The following is a 20,484-nucleotide window of genomic DNA, read 5'->3' as shown; positions in this document are numbered from 1 at the left end:
GTATGTCTTGGACATGTCAACATTTGGGAAGTAACAGAAGACTAAAAAAAAAAAAGAAAAAAGAAAAAAGATGACACTGAAAACGGGGAAAATAAAAAAACTACCGGATGGCAAACTCTGTGCTGCCAGTCAGTGATGGCCTGAGCACAGACACCCCCCCCCTCCAACTCCCACCTATACTCCCACCCGTCCCCCCTTGTCCTGTTAAAAGACCCGTCCCTCCTCTTCAGTCCTCCAGGACGATGGGTTCGCTGGTGCTGGAGGGGAGGAGGGGGATGGGCAGGGAGCGGGGCGGCGGCGGCGGCAGCTTGATCCGGACCAGCAGATGAGGTTTTCTCGCTGCCCGGCGCATCTCTGACTGGGTCAGGTGTTTCCTCAGAGCCCTGGTTCAAAGAGACCAGCACAAGTACGTTTTCTCTTCGTCCTCCAAACAATGTGTCAACAGTGTGTGTTGTTGTTTTTTTTTTTTTTATTATTATTTTAGCGGTCAAGACGTGAAGCCGGATTTGTGCGTCTCTGTACGAATGTAAAGCTGCAGGAGTCTCCTCTCCAGTTACTACAGCGCATTCAAAGTTAAGACGGACGGAACTTCGGTTCCACGAGTCTCTGTGCGACTCTCTTACCCGTTAGCCGTGTCTGTCGGTAAAGCACCGGACAGCACGTGCGCTCGGGTGTCGAGCGGCCGATCAACAGGTGAGTCTGACGCATCAGGTTCCTCATTTCAATCTTTTTTTTTTTTTTTTCCAATTATTACACCACACCCAGTAGTTGTAGGAGACGGTGCGGCTGCTCCGAGGCAAACCGTTTTTTTTAATTTTTTTACCGGGTTTCCTGGTCTTGGTTTAATGTTCACCATCTAACTTTGTTCTTGTTGGAGGTTCGTAAAGTTTCGCAACAAGTTCTCCAGGTTGAAGTTCCAATTTAATTCAAGTTAAACATGTTCTTCCTCCAGGTTTTCCAGCAGTAGCGTGTTTTTTTTGTGTTTTTTTTTTTCTTTTCAGAAGCATTTAGGCCAAAGCGAGGAAGAACCAGTAAAACTGGTACCGCGATAGCAGCGAGAGGAGTCGTCCTGAGCTCTGCCTGAACACGAATTTAAATATCCCCCTCTGAGGTCGGACATGATTAGATCTATTTTTTTTTAGAAATAAAAAAAAACCCGGAGGTGGAGTGGACGGTGCGACGGAGGGCCGACATGCGGCGACATGTACCTGGTGTCCTTGGTGGCCACAAACACCACGGGGTTGGGAGCTTCTCCCTGGGCGACCTTCTGGCGCTTGATGACCGACTGGGAGGTGGTCCTCATACCCGAAGTGTATGGCCTCCCATTGGCCGGGTAGGGCACCCCTGCGGCCTGTGAACCAACGAGAGATCAAGAATCAACCACGGTGCGGCAGACGGCATGTGCTGATGATCGTGTGTCATCAGAGTGAATGTGTCGCAGTCTGAAAGTCATGAAGTGCTTTGATTGGAGCGTTTTAAGGACAGCGCGTGTCCCGCCTCTGTGGCGGTTTAGTATCTCGTGGACCTCGATGCTGTTCTTTGCTCTCCCCCTCTCCGCTAACCGAGAGGTCGAGGCAGACGTCCTCTGAGCCCGATTATGTCAGAGGTTTTCTTTCTGTTAAATTGACGGTTTTTGTTTTTTTTCCTCCAGCTGTTCCTCGTGTGGGAATTGTGGAATTGTCGGGCGTTCCTCTCTACAATGTTTTTGAGCTTCTGCTGTAAACAACTTCAGCGTGTTAAGTGACTTGAGATACTTGTGTTGGGATTTTGGAGTTACCGGAATAAAATAGGGAAAAAAATAAAAAAATTAAAAAAAACATATTTCGTCATGATGTCAGACTGCTGGTCACAACAATGCTACAAGCAGCTACCAGAATACTCAGCACCTCTTCGGGCTTACTGGTGCCGGAACCGACGGACAGGTGAGGCTCCGGCTGGAGTCGGACGTCCTCGTATCGGTTGCTGGTTTGATTCCAGCAGGGTCTTTTTTTTTGTGTCTTCCATAAAACAATAAGTAGTAAAAATGAGTAGTGAAGTCAGAGGGGACAATGTGAGTAAAATAATTGAAAACATTCAGAATGCAGCAGCTGATTGTGCGTTTGTAGTTAACAAAAGTGTTGCAGTGGAGTGAGCACGTCTTTTTTGTGTGTTTTTTTTTTTTTTTTTTTTAAATGATAATCCAACCCTGCTGTGAACACGGTGTGTGGTGCGTTGGAGGAACACTGACGCTGTCGAAGCCTCTCTTTCCCAGCAGGCTTTGGCCCCCTCGAGGCTGGCTGGCCTGGTTCCTGTTGATGGGTGTCGGGGGTCCTCTGGACGCCTTCAGTTTCAGAGGAGCGGAGATGGCTGCGGAGGAACGACAGCAAGTAGCGAGGTGAGTTCATCTTTCGAACAACGAGGGGACTCAAAGGGCTTTCGTGCGAGACACGAGATGCTTTATGGCAAGATGGAAAAAAAAAAAAAAAGAGTTATAGAATATAACTGATGAAAGAGGTGAATAAAAAATAAATAAACAGCATGTTAGGGTTTAATAAGTTTAAAAGGTATTTATTTATTTTAAATAGGAAAATTAATGCCACCGGGAAAGAGAGACGTTTGAAATCCTGTTTTCTGGGAGTTTGTTCAGATATGTGGAGCTTGTAAACTGAGTGTCTGTCCATGTTCAGTTTGGACTCTATGGAAGTGGACCTGTCCCACCCTGGAGGTCTGGATGATTCATAAAGAAGTACCTGATCCTACAATGCCTCTATAAACCAGCAGCAGGGGGCAGTGTGGAGACGCGACATCCAATCTCGGGCCTTCATGAGCATAACATTTCAGTTGACGCTTAATTGTTTATTTCAATTCATTTTTTGTTTTGTTTTTGATATCAGGCCAAGTCACATGACAAGCTTGTCTCAAGAACTTACATTTTAATCTACTGTTGTAGTTTAAGATGAATCATACCCAAATAATACGCCTTCATGAAGAGCCATTTATTGGCTGTGGTGTTTGACTTTAATGTTCGTGTCAGTAGATGCTCGCATATTCAAAGGGTAACTTCCTGTTCAGCCCACTCATGTGCCATTAAACCAGAGCAGGAGAAGAGGCCCACCAATCAAAGAGAGACAGTCAAACCTCAAAACGGTGGAAATATCTGACAGCTGTCAGCTTCATCCAGCTGTTTTTGTACAGATGAATAGAAACAATATTAGTGATCTTGCAGAACGACTGCAGTGAGTCAAGTTATTATATAATAAGTGTGACATCCACTTCAGTAGTCTTAATGAGGACCCCGAGTGAGCTGCAGCTGTCTGGTTTATGATCTTTAATGTTAGAGACTGAAGCTTTAATCGTTCACTTTGATTCTAAAAATAACCACGTCAGTTTTCTCATTAACCGGATGAAATCCGGACTCGTCTAATCGCCGGTTTGCTCACTGCGCCTGGACCACAGTCGCCTGCTGACATCGTAAAATCAAACTGTTTCGTTGGCAGAACAGGAAGCACCGCGTAGATATTAAACATTAATTCTGAGTTACTGGAGTAGTTTAGTGTTGCTGCTCGCATGAGGCGCTCTTACCTAAATCCTTCACTATGGTGGCCAGTGACGGTCGAGGCACCAGCTTGGTCTTCAGGGGAGTTTTTGTGGCTTTGGGCAGCCTGATGATACCTGAGAGAACGCACACGTCAGTCAAGACACGTGAACCAGTGACACCGACTCAAATGAGCTTATTTGAAAAGAAATAAACATTTGAAAACATAAAAATGGCTGTTAAAACCACAGCGTGTCCCACTGAGCTTTCTCCACCTCCACCTGTTGGGAGGTTTGAAAATAAACTCCGGAAGGATTTACAGACCAAAAATGACGTGATGATCGAATGAACCTCATTAAGTAACAAGCATTAAGCAGGAAACTCCAGAGACAGCATTACGGATGTGCGTGTACATGTATGTGCGTGTACATGGATCTGTGTGTGTGTGTACATACACTCAGCTTTGACGGCGTTGGCGTTGATGGAGGCGTACGGTCGGCGAGCGGCGCGGCGCGGCTGCAGGATGTCCTCGCAGACCCGCCGGGCGATGCGGGTCAGCTTGGTGGTCTGCAGGATGAAGGTCTGGCGGTTCTTGGCCAGCAGCTTGGCTCGCCCCTCGTTGCGGGTGAATGGCGACAGGCCCTGGGCTTCCTGGCGCGTCATGTGACTGCGGGGGCCTGACTCCTGGACAGAGAGGGGACAGGCGGGGGAGAGGAGGGACGTCGTGAGGAGATCTTTCAGGATATTCTGAGGGCGTCACTGTGACTTTTGCGCCGCTTTTGATGGGTAAAGTTTCTTCCGAACGTCTGACTGCAGCAGCGTACTTACAGAGCCAGCTCTTGCAGCACCCTCTAGCTGTGTGGGGGTCTTCAGACCGCCGTACTTCTTCCAGTAGATCCAGCAGGAGGCGCATAGTCTGCACTGCATGTTGGGGGGCCCCCAGGCGTACCACTGAGGGGACTGAGTCGCTGTGGTGGCAAAAGGTGTTTTTTTTTTTTGGTTAGCGAAGGTGTTACATGACTAATAAACAGACAGATGTAATGGAAGTCAAGCATCCAGCCACTGATGTTGAAGTTGCAGCTGCATGTCTATGAGTTAAGGTGTCGCTGCCGTTACTCTGCTCCTCGCACAGCTGCACCCTTCCGCATAAAATGAGAATCGTGATTTTTTTTTTTTTTGCTTCGAATTGAAATCACAACTTTCTTGATTTTTTTTTTTTTTTTTCCTGATACAGAGGACAAGTAAAACAAAATTAAAAGAATGGTGCAGGACACATGATATTTTTTTAGTAAAACATTAATAATATTATAAATATTGATATTCATCAAGGAAACCTGATGCTCAGCTTTAAATCGATCAATTACGGGTGAGATTTGATACATAATAATACCTTTTATCCAATTAAAGATTCAAATTTATTCGAAGATTTTGCTAAGTGCTGTCAAAGAAACGGTTCAGTGTCTGTCTTGTCCCTCTTAACTTCCCCTCCTGTGTTCACAGCGTGTACTTACTGTGGCAGCTCTCACAGCTGAGTCCTTTCTGAAAGCTCGCAGCGCCATTCATACCCGGCTTACTGCCCGGCACCATGATCTGGTTGGGGTTGGGTTTGGTGCTGGTTGGAGGGAGGGAGGAGAAGACGTTATTCTAAAAAAAAAAGCACTTTTCACCCAGAGGGGAAGGCGCACGTCGTGTGTGGCGGTTGACGGCGACACTCACTACGTGGGGATGTACACTTGCTTCAGCTTGCTGTCCGCCTCGGCCGCCTTTAGTCGCTTCTAAAGAGAGAACGTTTTGTGAGTTTTGTGATCATGCGGCTGGAAAACGCGACCGGACAGTGATTTTTCAATGTTTCGTTCGTCCCGCTGGAAACAGACCTGTTGGATGTAGCGGTCGGTGGTCTTCCACATGTAGTAGAACTGGACCACGCTGGCGAGAGACTTCCAGGGCAGCTGAGGGGGGAGGAGGGGGAAAAGAAGACATTTTCTGAAACCGGACTCTGGCATTATGGGATGAAAACGGTACAGTTTACGGTTTCTACTCGGCAGTGAATAGCTGGAATTGTTACGTCGATACTACCACGGCGAGCCTCCACGTGTTTACTACGAGGCTTTGTTCAGACTGCAGTTTCTTGGATGTACAAAATTGGATGTAGCTTCTGGTTCTGAAAAGTGAGGCCAACGCGGAAGCGCCTTAAACTGCAGTACCGTCGAGGGGCCACTAGAGGTTGGCTCTAAAAAAAGCCTCTGGCTCCGTAGAATCCCATTCAACTTCTTTCATTAAATAAAAAGTCAATACATATTTTCCACACGTCATAATGGTGTCGTTCGCTAAAGTCACTTCTTCTTAGTTTTCTGGTGGTGCATTTGAAAATAATTCCATCACTAATTCGATATCGGGCCTCAAAAAGTGGCCAGTGGTGCTGCAGGTAGGCCAGCGTAGCGTCCTTGGGTTTCCAATCAGATCGTGTCGGATCGACCGCTCCTCACCAGCTCGTCCAAATACGGTCACTTCTGGCTCTAGAAAAAGCAAGATGGCGACGGCTGACACTGAAATGCTTCGGATCGGCAGTTCACACAGCAGGTGGGTGACGTTACGGTCGTTTGCAGCTTGGTAACGAGGTACGCGTAGCACTGTCAGGCTGTGATGCAGAACTCCTCCGTCGCACCCCGAACACGAACACGGAGGAGGCCGAGAGACATCGCGATGTTCTGTGTTGCAGTCATGGTGCAGCGAGAGCGCTCTGCTAATAGTAGCATCGATCCTACGCAATCTGTCACTCTGAAAGTTAAACTGTCATTGTGTGACGCGTTGCGAGTAAAGAAATAAATCCGATCGGACCCACCAGAGCTGTGACTCGTCTGTAAAAACAACAAAAAAAAAAATCTAACTGGAATCACATCTCGGACCTCCTCCGAATGTGGTTCGGATTCGATTCGCGAAAATCCAGAGTCTCGAGAATCTATCCAGACACAATCTGGATTCGACAAACAAGGGATTCGGGGCTGGCCGGTCTGAATGAGACCTGGGAGGAAGAAGACAAAGAGAGAAACAAAAAGAAGAGAGCTTACAAAGTCCTGGCGGATGTCAGTGAAGTCTTTGCCATATTTCTCCAGAGCCTCCTCGAACAGCATGGCCTCGGAGGCGCTCCACTCCTCCATCTCATCGCGGCACAGCACCGGACCTCCTTGGGGAACCAGAGTGGACATGGCTTTGGCCAAGTCATAGTTGTTCTTCTGCAACGTGTCCATAGCGTGGAACTGAGAAGGTGGAGACAAGGCGGGAAATATTAAACAATTATTGTCACGCATCTCCGTTCTCAGCGGAAAATTATCTACAACAAGAGACTTTAGCTGCTTAAAGCCTCCTTATGACAACACAAGAGGACGGAGACGGTTGTCTCTCTGTGTGTCTCTCTCACCAGTGTGATGTCTCTGGAGGCTGCGGCTGCACTCATGTGGAGGCTGGGCTGACGGATGGAGCTGCTGCAGTCCAGGGCCCGAGCAAACGTCCCCACAGCTCTGAAAACACACGACGCACAACCACTGATCAGTCCTGGACGCCAAACTAAGGAAACATTTACGCAGGTTTATAACGTCACGTGTGCGGCTGTGCCAACTCTTCGTCAAGCGAGGGCTTGGCTGACGGACCGGCTCATGGGTGAGAGACGAGTCTCGCTCCAGAAGTAAACTCTACGTCGTGCTCTTTCATTTCATTTAACAAATCCCAACGTGCCACCATAATAACACGTTTTAATAGTGTGTCCGATGAACCATCATCACACACGTAACAACCGGGTTTCCTTCCACCGGAAGTGGACGAATTGCATTTTTTTTTTTTTTTTTTTTTCTAGAAAAAGCTGTTTCTGCTGATGGGGGAATCCCCACGTCGCCGCGGCAACAGGACCCGGTGACGACGGGTGCATGGGCGGACAGATGGCGGGCGAGCATTACCTTGCCACCACCAGGAACTGGTCGATCTGAGGGTCTTTGAGCTGGTTGTTGGGGTCCCACACCTTGGTCTCCAGCTTCTCCTGGACCCGTGTGTCCAATTCACCTGCAACAGAGGAACCGGGTTCAAACATCCGCAGCCGGGCGCTCGTTGACTGAATTCAGTAAGCATTAGTTAGGCCTGGTATTCAGCAGCTTTTTAGCGTGCGGCTCACCCTCGGCGAGCTTGTCGGGAATCTCCGCCTGGTACTTGGAGCCGACCCGGATCTCGCCTTGGTCGGCCAGCAGGGTCTTCTGAACGGGGTCAAACACCAACGAGTAGAAGAAACAGTCCTGGAACACACACACACACAAAAGTGCTTGGCAAATGCTTCGTGGGCCTTTTTATTTTAAACACTTAAAAGAGAATAAATGGAAACAAAGTAAAGCGTCACGTCTTACCTCCTTCTCCAGGTATCCGGCCAAGACGTCGGTTTCATTGAGGAGAGTGACGTTGCATTTCCCCCTGAGAGAGACAGTTAGCAGAGAATAATGTCTGAGACCAACGTGCCCAGAGGCTCGTCACCTTGGAAACCTGAGACAGCCTGCCGTGAGATTTACACCTTTCTCCTGCGGATTTCCGGAGCCGCCGGGAGCTCACCGGACGCCGCAATGTTCGGACTCAGAAGTGAAAATGAGGTTTGATAAAAGGGCTCCCTGCCCAATGTCAGGGAGTTCAACCGCAAGGCAGTGTCAAGAAAACAAGAAGACAAATAAAACGCAAAATGAGGCACAGTGAAGAAGAATGACACGGACTGAATTTCCCGTCATTTAGTCCGACCCACTGCAGACGACAGTGAGGCGCAACAGACCTTTTCCTCTGCAAATATTTTGATTGGTCGCAGTAGGAAAGGTGAAATTAATTCCAATACAGACGACTCGGTTCCATGAAGTGTCCCCGTAAGGGCATGGCAGCGGAGCAGGACCTCCGCGATGCGCCAATCATCGATACAGCTGTGCTTTTTCTGCTAAATCTTATTTTGCCGTAGAGCTTTTGTGTCTGAGACTGGATGCACAGTGGAAGTACAAAACAACACGTTGTTACCTTATATATGGCCATTTTCAGTATTTAGAAATAGAGCGTCTTCCGGGAAACCAATAAAGTTACAATTTAGAGACAAATGTTTCTTTTGTATTTGCAGCTAACCTGCCGCTGTAACTTTAAGCTGTGAACAAGGTTTGATACAAATTAACCAACGGGGGGAAAAAAAAAAAACATAAAATAAAACTAAAAAAAAAAGTTTGGTATGTAAAGCTATACATGGTGGAACTTTAGCGAGCCACGGGCTCATTTATGGAGTTTAAGTAAATACCTGCAGACTTAAGTGCTACTTCATTTCAACATTACCATTCTAATACACCTGATAATAAACCAATTGCTTTGTGCAAACATCAAATTATTTCAATAGAAAATCTGACGTTAGAACATGTCGTTCCTAAGAAGTTCAACGCAGGTCGATTGTGGCAACTTCAGAATTTTAATAATCTGATTATTCCGCAGCTAACGGACCTCTTTCCCAACTGTCGGTCAACGTTCGACATTTTTCTGGTTTTATGTAGCCGTGAGACGCAAACAGATAAATAGACACACAAAGACACAGAGGGATCAGTGTTTGGACCTATAAAATTGAACTATGATCCACCAGTTGTTCCTTTTAATGTCTTCTGATAACCTGCTAATTATTTAAAACACAATGATGTAACATGGACCGGATGACATGTTGCAGGTGCTTCTGGTCTGAGATAACAGTGAGTGTTACAGTCACGGTATCACTTTAAAAATCCTCCATCAACAGGTAACGCTGCTGCTCGTGAACACTCACCGTATGTGGGTGGCGGGTAGGGATTCGAACTGTCGAGACAGGAAGAGCTCTCTGTGTTTCAGCTGGTGTTTCTGTTGTTCGGCTAGCGACGGCTGCTTCGACTCCTCCTCAAATTCTCCTACAAACACACAGACAAAAAAAAAAAAAAAAAAAAAATCACATTTAGTGCTGATTTTCTAACGATATCAGAAAGAAAAAAAAAAAAAAAAAGCTGTCACAGACTGAAAGGTAAGAATTCAAATGTCTCGTGCAGGTTTAACTATAAGTCTGCATGCAGTACAGTATGTATACAGAGGCCCCTCTGTGGCCGTTGGTCCAGAGGCAGCGGGCGCCGTGGCAACGGGAGTCTGTTCTGCTCGTGTGCTCGCCATTCAGAGAGGTTACACTTAAGTTCCTCTGCAGCTTTCTCCTCCCCGCTGTCGCTCATGTAAGAGTCGTTGAGTTATTGGCGTGTAACACAAACACAAGGATGCCGGGCTGGCGGGGCCTCGTTTGTTTGAAGCGCCGGTGAAGACGACGGCGTCCGCAAAGTCACAGCAACGGCAACAGAACCACGAGACGGGATTTTACATCTCATGACGAGTTTAAGGGAGGGACATTTCATCAACAACAAAAATGATACCGGGCTCAAGAGTTTCTCGAGGCGTGTCGGCGCGTCCGAACTTTCGCTTGTACCGGAGCGACGCTCTCACTGAAGCAAATCAGAGGGCGGACATTTTTTCCAAGCAGTTCTCTTGGAAAAGCCTCACGCCTCTACTTTTAGAGATCCACTCGTATGCGATGACTTCTTACAGTTTTACGCTCTAGTTTTATGCTCCGCTACTTATTAACCTTCTGTGAAGCTTTTTCGGATTGTTTAAAGGGTTGAAATCACAGGTCAGCGCACTCGCTGCAGTCTTGATCTTTGTCCTCGAGCACAACACAGACCCGTAGTTATTATTGAAGTTAATGTGAAGAAATACAATAATTTCACATTAGCAAACCCATGTGACACACATACACATACTCCCAGTTTGCAAGGGATGTGAAAAAAAATTAAGCCATACAGTGTGTGTGTGTGTGTGTGTGTGTGCGCGTGTGTGTGTGTGTTCGGCCACTAGATTGTGCATTCCTAATTTCAGGCGGGTGAGTAATTTGTTGCAAACTGGAGGGGAGGGGCTTTTCACTCTCTTGGTGTGGACTCCGCCCCTGCACTCAGCCACAGGAAACCCTGTCAGTGAGGACAAGGGGGAGAAAGAGAGAGCGCGAGCAAGAGAGAGAGAGAGAATGAGGGACGGCACCTTAAAGCCACACCCCTTTTCTGTTAACCTCTCAACCCCTCCTCCCCCTGTCCAGCAAGTCCCTGCCAGACAAAGTAGGAAACCCTGTGTACCAAACCTGAGCATTTCACCCCCCCCCCACATGTATCCCCAACTCCTTACACACACACACACACACACACACACACACACACACACACACACACACACACACACACACACACACACACACGAAGAAACCACATAAACATACATAGAGGGATCGATAGGCACTTGACGCACACACAGTTTAACAGCACGCACACACATGCACAAACCACCACACACTTTCTTCGCTCTGACAAAGACACAAGGCAAGTCAGAATTAACTCTTTGCGTGCTGTGGCCCTCGGGGACAGATCAAGGGCCTTTTGTTCTGCACAAAGAACCGATGGGAGACTCTGTGTGTGTGTGTGTGTGTGTGTGTGTGTGTGTGTGTGTGTGTGTGTGTGTGTGTGTGTGTGTGTGCGCGTGCGATCTTAGGAGGAGGAGGAAGAGGAGCAGTAATGAAAAAAAGGAGGCAGATAAAACAGGGTTTAGCAGAAATAACCAGTAGCAGAGAGACCGTGTGGCTACAGGACCATAAACGTACAGATCCAGAACCGAACAGAGCAGATCAGACTCACGCTCAGTCACACACATCACTTTGGCTGACATGGACGGACTCGATACCAGTAAACTGGTTAAATCTGAAAACATGCATTTTTTTTTTTCAGTTTTTTTGCCTGCCAGGCTTTTATTTTTATACACGTATATATTTTGGAAAAAGCCCCAAACGAGGCCGAGACCGTGTCGCGGTGAAATTAAGGATACGGTTTTCAGTCGCTTCTCGCTGTCTCAGTGATTGATTCTCTTAAATGCCTCTAGGACCATCGTCATCACTTACTTGTACTTTGTCAGACAAATTTGCGACATCTTTGTTCAAACTGCCAAACTGTTCGTTATTAAGCCGTTAATTAAAACGTTTATCGCAGAATCATCGTTCGGTTGTGGAGCTGTTGCGGCCGTGGCGGAGCACGATTCACAAATTAAGAAAACGTTCTCAAACGGATAATAAAGTTCCTTCTTGACTATGAAAACAAAACAAAAATAACCTATTATCTCAGATATCGACTAAATCAAATAATATGTAACAATATCCTGTTACAGAGTCTGATTTAGTCCGATCATTCAAGAGCACAAATAAAATGTGTTTATTCATTTATTTGTGTGTTTATTTATTCTCCCTGTCGCGTGCAACGCGTTCTAAAAAAAAAACAAACAATATAGATGATGAAGATGTGCAGGAGGTTGACGTTAGCCGTGACGCACTCTTATCTGATGACCAGGACAAGACCAGAGGACATCTGATATCCAGGGTCATAAAAAGGCTAATTTGGATGCACGTCTTTTTCATGTGTTCAGACCGGGTTTGCGGAAAAACGGCACGGTTGCACGAGGACTGCTGACAATGTGACCTCCTACGAGCCGGGCGCCGCGTTGGCCAATCAAACGTTTCCAAGTGCACAGCGCATTAACAACCACGGCCTGTTTGTACAGTATAACCTGATGTCGGATGAAGTTGGAAGTATGTCACATCCTTTTCCCCAACAGTCACGCGTACTTCAAACCAGCGACAACAAAATCCTTTAAAGTGAAATAATCAAATTTAGTCTAAAGTTGGAGGAAGTTGTTTCTACAGGCTCCATCTACGTAGGAAAAAAAAAACAACAACAACCTGTTTGTTCAAATGTGTTCTCGGCTGCTTCCCGCACAATTCTGTCCACTCCATTTTCATAGGGTCAGTTAATAGATATACACATAAAAATGGACATGGCCTCCGGGTCGGAAAAGTAAAGCCAATGTGGAAGTGTCTTTAAGTGTAATTACAGTGAGGGTTGTCAGGAGTTGGCTCCAACAGATTCTCCTTCAAAAAGCTTAAACTTCCTGAAATAAAAAAAATAAAAAATAAAAACCTCTTTAATTATGTTGTCATTGGCTAAATTCACTCCTTCTGATCAAGAGTGCTGTTGGTCCTTCTGAAAATGATTAGATAATGAAATAGATATTTGGCCTTATGTTTGGAGGCATGCCTGGTATGTTTGACATTCAGGCAGTTTTCCGGTAGAGTGTCCGGTGTCAGGAAATAATAATAATAATAAATCAAATTAAAAAATTTAAAAAAAAGAAAAAAAAAAGAAAAGAAAAACGGTGCACCAGATGAAGCGTTACGCCGCCCGGCACTACCTGGCACGGATGTGTGTGTGAGCTCATTCACTGCATCGTCTCAGTCCAACATGTTAGGAAGGTCGACGGCTCACTCGTTAGAAAAATAAAACCCTTTGAGAAGACATGCGCAGGCAGCCAGAGGACGGTGACAACGAAATTACAGTCATATTTCAGACTTATCCGCACGACCTGTGAACAAACAATTGTGTGTGGCGCTGGGTACAAAAAGAATACAGCATTAATGCATCCATTTTGAGGTGGTGATGGTGGTGGTGGTGGTGTGTGTGTGTGTGTGTGTGTGTGTGTGTGTGTGTGTGTGTGTGTGTGTGTGTGTGTGTGTGTGTGTGTGTGTGTGTGTGTGTGTGTAAGTCTTTGTCTGGAGAACTGCAGCGCCAGGAGGCGGGAGGGGGAGCGGCTGTTCGTGTGGGGGTAATGAGTGAATGTGATCAGTCTTCAGTAGTCTGCATGTCATTTGCATCACCCAGCTACCTCCACCCCCCCACTTCCTTGGCTTTGTGATCACACACAAGAAAGAGGCCGTAATCACAGGCTGGAGGAGGCGGGGCAGGAACCATACACTGAGACATGGTATGTGTATATATATATATATATATATATATACATATATATATATACACATATATATATATATACATATACATACACATACATATATACATACACACATGCATATATTAATACATACATACATATATATACACACACACACACACACACACACACATGTGCGTGTGAAAGAGACAGAGTGCGTATATGCATTTTATGCATTTGTGTACATGTACCACATCATGCTTGCTTTCATGCTGCATCAGAGGGGTCCTGAGACCGAGTTGGACCGCAGTGTTTGCTACTCACTTGCATTGCTGTCAGCCAGAGTGTTGAGGTTGCCTGAGATGTCTCGTCTCCTGAACAGACACACCACCTTCGCCTCCACGTTCCCATTGGCTGTCTGTAATTAGGAAGTCAGCTGTTACAAGTTGGCACCACAGCGAAGAACCAGTTCATCAACCTCGTCAATATCCGCGGACAACTTGCAGAGTTTGTGACTACCAGTTGTTTGTGCTTCTCTTTAGCCATGCGGATGTGATTGAAGCACCGAGTTGTAGAGGCTCACTGCAATTTAGCGTCAGAATGTTTGATTTGTTCTGATTCCGATTTCAGGTCAGATTTTCAGTCCAGATCTTGTGCTTTTGTCCATCAGCTATCATCCACTCCTGCATCTCAATCAACAAATTCCTGGTCAAAGAGTGTTTCCACATCCGCTTATTGTCAACAACAACAACAACTCAAAAGGACAATTCTGCGGTATGACGACTTTTAGAGTTTTGTCATTTAGGTCTTTCAGCTTGTGATCGCATGGTACTTAAAGTAATAGCTTTGATCTGGGAACACAAGCAGCAGCAGCAGAGCTACGTCGGCTTTCAACTGCGCTCCCGATGCAAACACGTCAACATTTCATAACTGTCACATCCTGGTAATACGTGACGAATCTATAGGATACCAAAACGGTGTAATGTAACAGCCCCGACGAGGGCATTGAAGGTGAGTGAGGAGTTTCACGTCAAGATTCACAACGCTTCTTTCCACATTCCCGCCTCGGCCCGGACGACCGGTCACTCTCTCTTCTCTTACTATCCATTCATTGTGTTCTCGGCAGCCATTAGCACGCAGGCGTTTCAGTCCTCCCGGTGCTCCGCACAGGCCCTTCAATATAAGAGCGTTACATAAATGAGCTTAATCCTGTGACTGGGAATCAAGCCTGTCATATGCTGCTGTTGTTATATAAGTAGCTCCTGTACCAGTGCACTATCATTACAGTCAAACGCCATTTAATAACTAATGTCTGGGCAGGTGGGCCGACTGAGGGAACGGACAGTCGACGTGGCGTTGGGCCTTCGGAGGTCCCCTTCAGGAAATCTTGCAATCTCAATAATTAAGGCAAATACGGCCAAATCTTCACAATATTTGCAGGCGCTTGCAAAAATTTATTTTCCAAACAACAGAAAGTAAAAAAAAAACTCTGTGGAAGGGACACACTAAGCCTTCATGAACAAAAATACCTTCTCATTTAAAGTGAGCAAGGCTCTTTAACCTCTCCTGTCATTATCAAAACAAAGGGGGCGGGGGGGGTATTCAAAGATATATCACGGCTATTTTTTTTTTTTCAGGCTGAATCACAATCCACAATCTTATTAGGATTTTTTTCTTTTTCATAATGGTTGTTAAGACTATTTTGGAAGTTGTTGAACAGTGCAACCAAACTCATTTCCCAATTTAATTTTTTTTAAATTTATCCCTACAAGGTAACAAAAAAAAAAAAAAAGTATTTATATATCACAACATATAAAAGCAAAGTCCCTTTTCTCACTATTTTTAACCAAGTGTACAATTCTGCAAAGTAGGAACATTCAATTAGAATTATGGACGTGGGTCAGACTCGCATTCAATTATATTCAGAGACTTTTGCTTCGATCCCATCTCAAAATGAACAGTGGTATCAAAAGGTAAACAACAACACACTCAAATAAAGTGCATTCTTGCAACATAACATTGTAGGAGTTTAGGAGGGTTTTATTTTGGTGACCAAAAATCGGCCTAGCGCGACTACGCATTTTCATTGGTTGCACCGGTGACCCTGAAATCAGTCTTTGAAAAACTATCATAAACATATTTCTCTGACCTCCCTTGAACGCAGCATTATTTGAATGAACGGCAAAAACCCCGGCGTTCAGATTTTGGAGCATTGCGGTGTCATACGTCCATCTGAAACAACTACTTGGGAGTGGGGATGGGCGGATCCTGCTATTTAAGGGGCCTCTAAGATAAGTTATTAGTGTAGCATTAAAAAGCTTGTTATTGGAAGTGCTCTGGGTACTGGAGGAATTAAAGTTAACCTGCAAGCTGTAAATCGCCAACTCCGTTTCTGAGTGAGAGGTTCGTCTATGATGTATTTTTGCTATTCCAAATGCAGGAGGAGAATTTTGCGTAGCTACATTTTGCTGCAAATGAGCTGCACTGTATTATCGAAAGCTGCAAAGTTGTTTCAGAGCTTTTCAACCAGCATGAAATCATCTAAATCATGGGTGAATAAATCACTAATTAATATAGGAACTGACAAAAAAAAAAAAAAAAAAAGAAAAAAAAAGGCGAAGCTTGAAATATATTATTGTGTGAAAGTTTTTGGATGCACCTAAATTATGTAATGCAACACCCAAATGGAAATACGAGGCACACCAGCGCAACCAGTGTACAGGTTAGTCTGCAGCCTTGAATAAACTTGGAAAGAACCACAAAAATAAACAGAACTCAAAAGCATTGCTCAATAATTTGAACATGGTCCGATGTCAAGTCCGATCAGAGAACGAAACAGAACTCCTAAAATGAACATTGGTTTTAAACGGCAAAGCCAAACTTTATGGCTTATTTTAAAAAAAAAAAAGAAAAAAGAAGAAAAGAAAAAAAAGGTTACATTGAAATCTAAAGTAACTCTTGCAATGTCTCAAGTACATTTTCTAAAGTGCAACATGGTTCGGAACCAAAACAACCAGACAGTAGTGTCGTGAATACAGAATACTTCCCCTTCTTCTATTTTAGTGACGGGGAAGCACATGTTGTGGAATGACTGCAGTTAGGGCACCTGAGGTTTTCAAAAAGCTAGCATGTGTTTTTTGGTTTTTTTTTTCCATTTTTTCTTCTTCTTCTTCTTCTTCTTAACTTTCTCTGGTGCTGGTTCTATGTGTCTCCGTGTCTCTGTGATGTGCAGGCAGATGCAGGATGCCGCCGGATGCCGCGCTTTGTACGGCTCGGCGGGGGACCGGAGGTCAAACACGGCTCTGCTTGTACTCCCTGTGTTTCGTCAGTGGTGGAAGTCTTCGCATTTGGCAGTGAGGTAATCGAGTTTGGCCGTCGTCGCTCTCGTCAGCTCGCGTTGTTGTTGTCGTCATTCAGGCTCGAGATGTTGACTTTAAACAGCTGCCGCGCTTGTTTAATGCAGGATATACAACAGTCTTGGGGAAACCTCATTTCCCACTTGTTTTTGTTTGTCGCAACATTTGTGAACAACTATTGTTTGTGCTTCATCTGTTTCGTAAAATTACAAATAGATCCAAATCACTCATGTCAAATGTTTTTTTCCGGGCCCAACTCTTCTGTGTTGTCATTCCTGCCACTAGATTGACAAATAGGGAATATGAACCGCAAATCCTGCTGGGTAGTACCGGCCTGAGGACTCATAAAAGGACACTTCAGAACGGGTCCGATGTTTTGTTCTGATCCATTCTGGCTGCTTTCGGCCGTGTGTTTTGGACCGTGGTCCTGTTGGAGGACCGGTGACCTGTGACTGAGATGGAGCTTTGTGACACCGGGCTGCACGTTTTGGCTGCAGGGTGCCTTGTCAGTCTTCAGATTTCATTGAGCTGCACAGATTCAAGGCTCCCAGTGTCAGATGCAGCAAAGCAGCCGAAAACAGAAGCGAACCTCCTCCGCGTTCCACAACAGGTCCGATGTTCTGTTCTCAGAGAGCTTCATCTTTTCCACTGCGAACACAGAGCTGACGGGATTTACCAGGAAGCTCCAGTTTTTGTCTCATCTGTCCAAAAGGAAGTTCTCCCAGAAACATTTGGGGCTTGTCAACATGCGTTTTTGTTAATTCCATTTTTAAATTTTTTTTTTTTTTTTAAAGATTTCTTTCAACAGTGGAGTCCTCTCGGGTCGTCTTCATTGGAGCTCAGCTTGTATCTACTCTGAAGGTCTTTTTTGAGGACCATCAGCACCATCCTTTTTCCAGGCAGTTTGACTACAGTCCCCGTGAAGCTTAAACTGGTTCCGAATATGTGCAGCTGTAGTCACAGGAACATGAAGCTGCTTTTACAGCCTTTACCTTTAACACCAAACAGCAGAGGTACCACTTTTGTCCATTTAAACAGTCTGAATGACTGATTAGGGGGACTGAAGACGAGTACTAAATAAAGTAAAGAAGTTTGAAATATCACTAGAAGCCAATTATATATTTTTTTTTTCCTGACATACCAACAAATCTGCCAAGGCCATTATTTTTGCTGGAGAAGCAATAATTCACCTCTTTTCAAACTTTCTTTGCTTTACTGTATGACAATTGCAAAGGCTGCAGGTACACATGAGAAAATTGCTTTTCATTTCATCCCTTTTTCAGGAGGAATGAAATATGTTTTCATTAAGCTTTTAAGGGTACCAACAAAATTCATCCACAACTGTATGACAATGCTGAAAGAAGAAGAAGAAGAAGACAATCAACCTTGTTGAGCTCTTCTATTCTCCGGATCAGGTAAGGGTTGCTGGAGGAGTTCTCAAAGTACACGTAATCTGGAACAAACAAGAAAGAAAGAAAGAAAAAAAAATCAGTTAGCTCACAAGTGCAATACATTTTCTTCTAACACTTTACAACAACCTGGAATACTGTGAGGCTGATAAAAGCTGACGGTTCTGGTCACATCCGGGAAAAACAAATTCCCATTTCTATTATCAAATCTTTCATGTTTGTCCTATTGGTGCAGCAGTTGACGCGCTGCACATGACACACTTGTGTATTTTAAGCTGCAGACTTTGTTAATCCCACGGTGGGGAAATTTAGTCGTCACAGCAGCATAGAAACACAAAAAGGTGCACACAATAAGAAAACATTTACAAATACAATAAAATAAGATTTTTGCCATTGAAACTGCTTAATTACTAATCAGCAATGGAATTAGAGGGTAAAGGCTGTTTTGGTCAAATGCAACCTTTTTAAAAATGAACCGTTTCCTTTCTTCTTCTTATTTTTATTTTTTTTATTTTTTTTTTTTAAATAATCACATTTTATTGCCCCTTAATTGCAAATAATAGAATGAAAATCCAGAAGTTACCCTTGGTGTGATCAGGATTGCTGAGGTTATGTGAAATCAAATCCCCCTCAGCTGGTACGGTATATTGTTCCTGTGTTTGAACTCGCATACAGATATCAGTATTTTTTTTTTTCAGTATTGTAACCACACTGTCAAGAGTTTGGCGAGAATCAGTGACTATCGATGCGTCGTCTGTTGACGTGGTTCCTGTCACTGCAGGATGAAACACTTATCCTGACAGCAGGTTAAACACTGTTGCATATAGACGGTATAACGCAACAACCTCAGAAGGGATCAACCTTTACCAGCTGGCTCTAAAATCAAAAGTACTGGACAGACCAACCAACATAGTCCTTTTTAGGAGAAATACACAGTTGTGACACGTCCCAGAACGCCAGCATCCGTCATCTCCTATGGCAACCAAAACACAACACAATCTCGATCCACTTTCAATTGCACATTAACTAGGTTTTTCCTTAATAGAAAATTACGAGGCGGCCGCTTCTGCCGTATTTTGTGCCGCCTCCAGCTAACGACAAAATACAAAACAGTGTGTCCAAATTTACACCCCTTGTTGTCAGCTGAATTGTGCAGGAAAGTGTTCATCGCAGCGAGGTACGGGAAATCGAAATAGCACGACTCGACATTTCCACATTTCTTGTTAAAATGATTTACACCAAACTTAAACCTCAAATCTGCCCACAGGTCTGCATCCAACTTCACACCCACTACTGGATATGAAACACTTTATCACGAGACGGAGCGGAACCGGAGCTTTGCGATGATCACGTTCGCAAATTTGTTTACCGAAATGATCATGCTACGAAGGCGGATGTCTTCACAGACGAGACGTCTGCAGAAGTATTTCTATTTTCACAGTTGAATTATTCCCAGGTCACGATCGCGCCACAACATCCTCGCGCATCAAAATGAAACGGCAGAACTTCCCCTTTCAGACGACACGCGCTGCTTCTCTGTTCAGCAAGAAGTACTATCCACAGCCGATTTCTGCATCTTCTCAAACGTAGGGTGGACATCAACATCACACGGTTTATGAACAAATTTATAAAAGATCAAAGATCTTTAGATTTAGATCAAAGATTTATAAAAGATCAGGCCGTCCCGATGGACACGGCTGACAATGTGGCCTTCTGCTCGGCGCTTCGCTCTCACATGCGTAGTTGTAGTAGACGTAAGACACATTAAGTCCACTCTACTTTTTATTATTTGATTAAATGAATATTCAAAAACCACGACTCATCCCTCGGGAGATTCGTGGAATTACATGATCTAAATTCTGGGCTAATATTACAGCAGACGTAAGGCGCGTCCTGCACGACGACACCTCACCGTCTATACTGTGAACAGACAGGAAGCGATTTTTACCCGAGTCACTCATTAACCGCTGTTCTATTGACAGAACACAGAACCGAGTTCAGCGGTGGGTCACGCAGGTTCTGACCGGGTTCTCTGCGGGTGCTGCGGGTTCTGTTGCAAAGGTTCTGGCAAAAAAAAAAAAAAAAAAAAATCTGCGGCCCTCCCTCCCTCCCCCCTCTCAAACTGCTGATCATAATCCCGTTCTGCTCGCACCGAAACACATGACTAGGGGCCTGATTTACTAAATGTTTGAGTGTTAAAAAAAAATTAAAAAAAATAAATAAATAATTACAATCAGGTGCAAACTTCACATCACACGCAAAAATTTTTTTAAAAAAATAAAAATGTCCAAGCAGATCTACTAAATGTGCAGTTTATCACGCGCTGTCCATTTTGCAT

At 44.7% G+C, this 20,484-nt stretch overlaps 1 protein-coding gene across 4 annotated transcripts in view; it reads right to left on the bottom strand.

The window, feature by feature from the left end:
- Window positions 1-174: 174 nt before the first annotated feature.
- The window catches only part of mta2 (metastasis associated 1 family, member 2), a 31,960-nt gene continuing 11,650 nt past the window's right edge, over window positions 175-20,484 (bottom strand). For 2 of the 4 annotated variants that reach the window (XM_069708033.1, XM_069708031.1), the window contains exons 2-19: window positions 18,123-18,190; window positions 13,706-13,799; window positions 9,324-9,441; window positions 7,903-7,966; window positions 7,677-7,794; window positions 7,465-7,567; window positions 6,933-7,032; window positions 6,583-6,771; window positions 5,389-5,463; window positions 5,231-5,289; window positions 5,026-5,126; window positions 4,343-4,482; window positions 3,970-4,198; window positions 3,562-3,651; window positions 2,228-2,346; window positions 1,887-1,997; window positions 1,209-1,351; window positions 175-383 (exon numbers count right to left, since the gene is read on the bottom strand). In XM_069708033.1, coding sequence (XP_069564134.1) covers window positions 227-383; window positions 1,209-1,351; window positions 1,887-1,997; window positions 2,228-2,346; window positions 3,562-3,651; window positions 3,970-4,198; window positions 4,343-4,482; window positions 5,026-5,126; window positions 5,231-5,289; window positions 5,389-5,463; window positions 6,583-6,771; window positions 6,933-7,032; window positions 7,465-7,567; window positions 7,677-7,794; window positions 7,903-7,966; window positions 9,324-9,441; window positions 13,706-13,799; window positions 18,123-18,190 — 2,078 coding nt within the window. In that variant the 3' untranslated portion in view covers window positions 175-226. Of the gene's footprint in view, window positions 384-1,208; window positions 1,352-1,886; window positions 1,998-2,227; window positions 2,347-3,561; window positions 3,652-3,969; window positions 4,199-4,342; window positions 4,483-5,025; window positions 5,127-5,230; window positions 5,290-5,388; window positions 5,464-6,582; window positions 6,772-6,932; window positions 7,033-7,464; window positions 7,568-7,676; window positions 7,795-7,902; window positions 7,967-9,323; window positions 9,442-13,705; window positions 13,800-18,122; window positions 18,191-18,729; window positions 19,703-20,484 lie in introns of those variants that run through there. The other 2 variants (XM_069708032.1, XM_069708034.1) reach the window with 2 other exon arrangements.

Source organism: Brachyistius frenatus, unplaced genomic scaffold (assembly GCF_029030835.1).
Source record: "Brachyistius frenatus isolate BFR_SWC_R1_liver_20210118 unplaced genomic scaffold, ASM2903083v1 Contig_73, whole genome shotgun sequence".
Taxonomy (NCBI): domain Eukaryota; kingdom Metazoa; phylum Chordata; class Actinopteri; family Embiotocidae; genus Brachyistius; species Brachyistius frenatus.
Note: the sequence above shows the minus strand (reverse complement) of the source record. Positions and strands in the feature narration are given on the sequence as shown.